Source organism: Eucyclogobius newberryi, unplaced genomic scaffold, assembly GCF_026437365.1.
Source record: "Eucyclogobius newberryi isolate DKJ021-1_F unplaced genomic scaffold, fEucNew1.0.hap1 SCAF_10, whole genome shotgun sequence".
Classification (NCBI taxonomy): domain Eukaryota; kingdom Metazoa; phylum Chordata; class Actinopteri; order Gobiiformes; family Gobiidae; genus Eucyclogobius; species Eucyclogobius newberryi.
This window is the reverse complement of record NW_027315724.1, coordinates 29,052,366-29,060,727: the sequence shown is the minus strand read 5'-3', so window position 1 is coordinate 29,060,727 and position 8,362 is coordinate 29,052,366. Positions and strand designations below refer to the sequence as shown.

The 8,362-nt window shown below is 38.2% G+C and overlaps 1 protein-coding gene across 1 annotated transcript in view; it reads right to left on the bottom strand.

Annotated features, from left to right (window-relative positions):
- Positions 1–3,431: 3,431 nt before the first annotated feature.
- kcnj5 (potassium inwardly rectifying channel subfamily J member 5) overlaps positions 3,432–8,362 on the bottom strand; it is a 35,114-nt gene continuing 30,183 nt past the window's right edge. The window contains exon 4 of the mRNA XM_072453793.1: positions 3,432–5,599. Coding sequence (XP_072309894.1) covers positions 5,214–5,599 — 386 coding nt within the window. The 3' untranslated portion in view covers positions 3,432–5,213. The remainder of the gene's footprint in view (positions 5,600–8,362) is intronic.

Sequence of the window (8,362 nt, the reverse complement as noted above, 5' to 3'; positions counted from 1 at the left end):
TGAGATCCGCGATCGTCTGACGCGCTTAGGCTCTCGTATTTTATAGGCTTTGACGCAGCTGTTCGCTCTCGCCTCTCCCTCATCGGAGCTCTAAGTCGCGCTCCGAAGTGTAAGTATGCCTGGGTCAGTGGCAAACTAGTGTTAACAACCAACTTTAGTGTTTGATTCCTCCTGTGTATGTAAGAGCTGCCGTTCCGCTTTGTCGCTGCTTGGCCGCGCTGCCGCTTTGCTGCTGCCACTGTGCTCGGAGGAACCCGCTTTGCGCAGACTAACATCCTCCTGGTCGGACTGACGGTGCAGGCCGGCGCTTGATTGTGCCCCCACGCTGCCCGATTGTGCTCTCCCGTGGTCTGTACCAGCTCTACGCTGGGTGTATCGCGCTAACGCGCATGGGCGCGATATAGACATTTTTCTGCTGCTCTACCTGTATATCCCTTTGCCGTGCCTACACTGGACTCAAATTATGTACCGCTTTTAATACATGTTTCTGTGTTATAGGGGCTGATGGTCTGACACCGTGGTGGATTCCCCTGGTGGTGGTTCCCGCGTTTTGGTTTGTGGTGCACCGTTTTGTTGTTTTGGCGTTTTCTTATTAGGTTACTGCCCCATTTGTTTTACCTCCACGGCTAAACCTCAGCCCCCCTCCAACGGTCTTATTGAGTTTATTCATATGTGTGTGTGTGGTGTTGAGTGGTAGCATTTCAGCTTTTAGATTAGATTGTTTAAAAATATTATTGTCTTGCTTAAAATGTGTTTTAGGTTGTTAGCATTATCTATTTAAATAATCATGTTGTAATTTATGGAACTGTCTCTGTCATCAGTAATCCTTATCTGCGTGCCTTACTAATTTTCCCAGGTTTAAATTGGGGTGGTGTTGTTGGACAACTTACCATTCAAACAATATCAAAACACTCGTACTGCCACATAGAGGTGATCCAACTTGGCAAACGCTTAAACATTTATGAATTTGCGGGTTCCATTGTGGTCCATTAGTGCTGGGTTTGCTAATTGTGTGTGTCTCTGCTGCCCATTCACACACAAACATGCAAACACACACGGGTCCTGCATGCACCTGTCCAGGACACCTATTTCAAAGCACTATTCATCGGACGCATTATATTCGTCATTGTACATTATTCAGATTTAAATCAAGGGCTGTCAGCTTGCACATCTAGACTCGGGATTTAATATTGCCGCCCAGAATAGATGTGACGGGACTTTTGGGTGCGATCTGGTGAGTTTTGAGACAAATGTGCGGCACCACGTTGTTCTCTCTGCTGTCAAAAATCCCGTGGTGTCTGTCACGACGCAGTTCATATCCAAGGTGGCCTTCCTAATCAGGGGACCAGCTGTTTCCTGTGATTGTGTCCCCCACCACGCTTGTCAATCTGGGCTGTGCATGGTGGGCCACTGAGAAAATGCATGCTAGAGGTTTATGTAAGCAGGAGAAAGCTGTTCTTTAATGGAAACTTTGGAAAACGTTGCAATTCTTGTTAAAGTGGTTGGACTTTAATTTGAATATTTGAGAAGGATTGTGCGTAATCATTCCAAGATCTAATTTATGCACAATTCCTCTAAACCAGGGGTGGGCCATAGTTTATTATTTTTTTGCCCATAGGCATCTGTCTTGCACTTAATACATACGACGTGAAATGAATTAAATAATAGATTAAATAGCCTATATTTTACAGAAAAGTGATTTTATTTTTAATTAATATTTTTTTTCTTCACACCAATGATCGCGAGCCGGCCCTCTGCTACTTGCCTGGATTCGAATATGGCCCTCGGAGGAAAATAATTGCCTACCCCGGCTCTAAACCGATCACTAATGCTATTTCAATAAGATTTGTACTTTCACCTGTGGGATTATTAAGAGTGATGTCATTTCCTGGTCCAAGCAGCGCAACAAAACTGCTGATTTTCTTTTTCACACTATAAATTAAATAAAATAAAAGGGCACATTTATGTAACGCTTTTCTTCCTTCAAGCCACTCAATGCGATTTTATTTATTTTATCTTTATTATTTTTCCCCTCCATCCCTTGTTGGGAAATGGGAGGTTTTGTCTATAGGAGTTTTTGTTTATAAGAGATCTTCTATTGAGAGTGTTTTTCAAACTTCCTATAAGTGATCTGTTCTTTTCCTCTGTATCTACCTGCATTGCAACAATGAAATTTCCCCATGTGTGGACAATAAAGGATTATCTTATCAAAGCACTTTACATCAAGGTACCAGTCACAGTTTCATGCACCAGACATTCGAGGCTCAGGTTAAGTGTCTTGCCCAAGGACACAATGGCAGTATTCACCTGAGACAGCTGCGATCACACTGCCAAGCTGTGAGTCAGTGGATCTGGTGGATCTGACCGCTCTGCCAGGATGTTAATGTCGAGAGCGGGATTCGAACCGCCCATCAGAGGATGAGCCACTGAGCTCCTGCCGCCCATGCCTTTGCCTCCGTGTTATGCTTTGTTTTGGTCAAATAAATCAGCCGTCAATGTAAATAGGACAGAGAAGCTTTCCTTTCATCAATTTCCGTGGAATAAGGATAAAGATGTGGCTTGAATTTATAAGGTGACCTGAAACAAAGGCCTGGATGGAGAATTGTAGAAAATAAAGAATTAGACAGAAGAGCTGTCCTTAAATATTGTTTAAAGACAGCCTGAAAGTTGTACCTGATGTCTACAATCTTCATTACGAGCGTCCTAATTATTCCGTTTTCAAGTGTTTTCACAGCTTTCGGTGTGGAAATTACCGTCACAGTAAAGGTGACAACTAGAACGATAAGGGCGCATTTCCAGTTTGAGTATGAATCATTCTTTAATTTGACACAGACAACACAATGTCTCAAAGAGCTGCTTTTATAATGTATTTATAATAAGCGAGAAATATGCAGAGTGTTAAGTCACACAATCCCAAAGTCTAAACCCCACCCACATAATAAGATTTAAACTTTATTTGACCACATTATTATACGGTCCTACACTCCCATGCGGAGTATACTAACTGTAAATATATTTCAGAAAGGACAATGAAAGGTCCGAGAGTCGTAACTCAAACCAAACTTGGTTTCATTTATAGTGGCAGTTTGGATTTTAATTTGACCTTCTATTGAGACATAACTGCATGTAAGGGCTGAATATAAATGGTGTGTATGTATAAAATATATATTATTTGAATATGTGGCAGTTGATTGTGCAATAATGTGTTTTTTTTTATAATTGTATTTTTTTATCGATGGCCCTTTTGTGAACCCTACGGCGATTATCTGGTGTGTTTACATTCATGTTGTCATATCTGTGCACAACTAAACATTTATTAAATAAAACTACCATTGTATGCTGTTCTTGCTTTTTAACACTTTTTACTGTTTGCATTTTGGTATATGTTGTCAGATGTAAAAACGTTTTCCTCTTCAAATCATTCTGTAATGTTTTATTTAATTTTTTGGTCCCAGGGAAATATGTATTTCATTTCTTTCCAACTCATTGCAGGTTCCCTCACTAATGTCTGACTTGAACCAAACTAAGTGACACGATCCGTGCACAGAATTATTCATCACTCATGCGAACACACATGGTTTAATAGGAACATGTTATTCTGGACATAATATGTTTAATCCCATGAGAACACACAAAAACAAAAATACATCAGCAATGGTAATATAACCTCTTTCTTGCGTACATTGTTTCGCAAGATGCACAGTGAAATTATAACATAGAAAAAAACATTAAAATAAAATAAATAACTGGGAAAGTTAAATGTTTTTCTTAAATTGTGATCACATTACATCAGTATTTGCATGCCTAAAAATACCCTGTTCTTCTTCTATTCAATGTTTTAAGTGATAGGGGCATGCAAGTTTGGTTGTTAAAAAATACATAAATAAAAATGTTAAATCCTAAAATATCTTCTGTAAGTCCAAATAAACTGAAAATGGATTACTAATTATTGGCAATAGATACTACCATTCTTCATTTCGTATTGAATGATAATAACAATAAAACATATATCATACATACATTTTTTCATTTGTAATTAAATATTCATTGAGCAATGTAGACAAATTAGGAAGATTTCAAGTATTCTTTTTAAAAATATATATAAAATATCAACATCTTCATTTAAATGTCATTCGAATGAGATGTGACATGCATCGATAGGGAACAGTGGTTTGTCACTGTGGAGAATTCTCTCAATAAAGTGTGCTTCAGGTCCCAATATGACACACAGTTATTGTATCTGTGTGGCTGTAGTTATAGACAGAAATATATTAATAATGAATAGCCCTATGGTCAAGTTGAACTAATATACCGGTAATTCAATGCAAAATTACACTGGCATAAACATGTTGAAGCATTGGGATTGATTTGCTGAGTATTGAGCCTCAATAAACAGAACAAATCATCTGTTTTCCTTCCAACAAAGTCCAAGCAAGGCAGTGGACTTGTGCAACTTTTATCTCCCAAAACTATGAACCTATTCAAATCATCAGTGAATAAATATGTCAAGATTATCATTAAAACAGTGTCAACTCATTTTGCACTTTTTTCCATCAAAAGTGTCACTGATTGTGGAAGACTAGACAAAAAACAAGGTGAAAGTAACTCAAACTTATTTTCCAAATATGATAGACACATCTGACATACAGGCCATTAAAGATAATACTGTGGGCAAAGAAAAATAAATCTCAGTTTGCTGATTTTGTAACGTTGTTCTGATACTCACAGCGTGATTCAAATGGAGTAAATATCGTTAATAAACATACAAAAAACAATGCCATAGGAAAAATACGTTTCCACAAGTCAAGGGACAAGAGGCACTGCCCTCTTGCAAGTTTTAGACAAAATTATACAAAAAATGAAATAACCAAACACATAGACAATATAGATATTAAGTCCTTATAGTACTCGGATATGGCTACAAGTGTCCACTCAAGTTTACATAATAAAACTTGGAGTGATTATAGCAGTAAGTGGTCTTTGCAATTATAAAATCTGAAACAGCAATGTTTCATTGTACAGTTGTAGATATCTAATGTGCAAGTGTGAGAGCAATCTACAGAAGACTATAGATTGGCTAGTTGTGGGGTATTGCATGGGGATGAACAAAGATGTCTTCCAAAGCACTGCAATGAAACAAGCTGATTAAATTAAGCAGTGTATCGTCCCACGTCCTTTTGTCCTTTGTCTCTCCTGGGTCTTTCCTGTGTCCATCACTGGGGCAGCCCATCTAGAGTGGACACTTGCTCCAAAGCTGAAGCAGAACCATTGCTATCCCCTCTTTCCTCTCTTATCTCTGTTTCCACAATGCCCTCTTCCTGGGTTAGCGGATCCTGATTGCTCAATTGATTCAAGGGGTCAAATGTATGTGTTTTGGGTTCGGGGCTGAGCAGAGATAGCTGAGGTAATAGCGGGCCCTCGCGTAGCTTGGCGGCGAGCTCCTTGGCGCTGCACGCCGGGGTGTTGGTTTCGTAGACGTCGTGGAAGTTGTTGTAGTCGACCTCGTAGAAGCCGTTCTCCAGAGACAAGACGGGAGTGAAGCGGTAGCCCCACAGCACCTCAGTGTCCAAGTACGAGCTGCGCGCCTGGCACGTCATGCCTACACCAGGAACATAGAGGAACTTTATAAATACTTCATCACCTAAAAATACTGCTAGTAAATATTAAAAAAAATAAAAACAACATGATAATAATACTACCATCAAGAAGCCATGATTTGCTTCATTTATTAAAAAAAACTCTAATTCAAAGCTGTTCTGTTAAACAGTAGTGTTAATTGTCTCCATTAATAATTAAATATTTGCATATTTGGCAACATTAGAAACATGCATCTCTTCTGTTCCTGCCTACTTTGATTCCTACTCAGAATAAAACAATATGAATATTTTTTTTACAAATAATCTGTCTTTAGGTAAGAGGTGAATGTAGACACCAGTTTGTCTCTGTGGTAAGACAAACAGGTCAGCTGATCCCACAGGCATTAGTGAAAGCACACGATGATTTAACAGTAGAACGTAATATCTATTCTGAAATGATTGATTTGTTTACAGTGAGTGCATGATCAGATTAATATAATATAGCCTATAGCCTAAAACGGGGTCACAAAAATAAACCAAGGTCCAGTTTGTGAACATTTCCACAAGCCAAGGTCCACTTCACTCCACTTTAATATGATCATATGAAGAGGATTACGATAGATTGTATTTGATATCAAATAGCCTAATAGTGTTTTTAAATGAATGTAAAATATAATGCTTTCCTCCTCTCAAAACTTCACTGAATGCAGTGATGTGATTGGCTGATTGGGTTACGCACCTGCCTGCTGCAGTACACATGCAGCAACATAAAGTACAATACATAAAGTGTTGGAAAGAGAACTCTCTCTCTTCTTTACAGACATTATGACTGATTTTGCAGTAAAAGCTTTCTCTGGTGGCGCAGTGATCTGTCGCAGGATAGTGATGTTCTGACCCGGTGTGGGGGTCGGGACAGCTGATGAAATGAGCCTTCATAACGTGGCAAGTTGAGGCTCATAAAGTGCCTCTATGGTACATGAGCACCTTTGCATTTTATTAGTTTCCTCGTTAGACTCGTTTCTCCGTGAATATGAGTCAGATTGTAATAAAACACACATTTCACAAGCAACTGTTAAGAATAAGAAAGGGAGAGAGACCGAGACGGGATGTGAAGGCGAAAGACGAAACCAATTTATTTTAAATGGAATTAGTCCCAAACTATTTCTTCATACCGACCCATCACTAACACACAGTACCACGCACTGCTCGTTCCCTGTAGAGGGGCTTATGCTTAAGGTTTGTGTCGGAGGAGACGATGCTTGGATCCGGATCTGGACCAGAGTCCACCTATAAGTGACCTGAGGCCTACAAGATGGAGCATGCATCACATCTAATGTTAGTATTTTCATTAAGTCCCAAATTTGACTTTTTTTTTTTTTTTTTTTTTTGCCATATTCACAGTGTAATAAACATATTCACCATACACGGAGAGCCCCTGAAGCTTTTGGGATGTTTCCTGGCTCTTGGTTCTCTTTTTATATTATTTGGCTAATGCTTATCTTTGGACATTCAACAAACTTGTAATAAACATGGCGGTTTTGACACGTACTATCTTTGAAGTGCAATCTCAAACTATTGTATTAAAAAAGAAGTGGAACATTTTGAGAAACAATGTCACAAATCTAATTAGGAACAATAATTTGATCTATATGAGATAAAATAGACATTACAATGCACAAATATTGGTATAATTTAGTATTTTGTCTTTTTCCTTATTTGAATGACAATACATTTTTGCTTTGGTTTCATAACCATGACCTCATCATCAGTAACATCTGACTCACCAGCGACTGCCTGTCCAGCTGTTTCATTATGTAACATGCTTCTTTGAATGCACAACTAACCAATGATTTAAGGCACACTTAGAATAGACTTCATGGGCACGAAAACATATGGGCATGAGTCGTGAAGGAAGTCTCTTTTGCATCTCTTCTTCTGCTTTTGAGAGTGGCCTAGTTTCCACATTTAGCTTGCAAAGTGTTTATTTTAGTAATATAGATCCCAGATGACAAAAATGTAGTATTGTATAAAATAGCATTATTTTGTATAGACTTGCATGGGAAGAGAATACAAACTTTGTTTTTGTCAGCAGCAAGGAAACTGAAATCGTTCTTTTTCGTGAAGCAATGTTTGTCTCTGAAGCATGAATTGGCTTTTTTCTCTCACTGTATTGGAAAAGTGTTTTTTGTGCCAGCATTATAACTCTGCTTCAGGCTGCTGTGTTAGAGACACTTGGCCTGTAGTGTGATTTGGAGCTTTGAGACACCAAGACTTGCTTTTGGAAAATACTTCAAATATTTGTTAAAACATGGTTACCACTTTAAGATAACTGTACCTTAATACACACTCGAACAAAGACTTAATTCATAATGAACAAATAGTTTATTAATAATGCCTCAGGCTTAGTAATTAAGGGGTTAGGAATTAGGGTATTAATTGAGTTTACATAACTTACTAAGTTACTAAGTTCCAAGCCTGTGAATTTCTTTCACTTACAATGTCAGTACATCTTTTCAGTTTCTTTCCCTCTGCCGTGAGACTCATGAACACTTCCCGACACCACTTTAACTATAATTTAATCAACAGCCACTCACTGCACTGTTCACTTTCTGCACTATATCTGTAAATGTAACTGTAAATTGAATTTACATACTAAATCTATTTTTATCTTATTGGTGAATTTATATTGTTTTTCTTTAATGCATGCCTTATTTGATGTATCATGCTTTTACTCTTGTTCATTGTTGTATGATGTACCAAATCACAAAAGCGCATTTCTAGCCTAA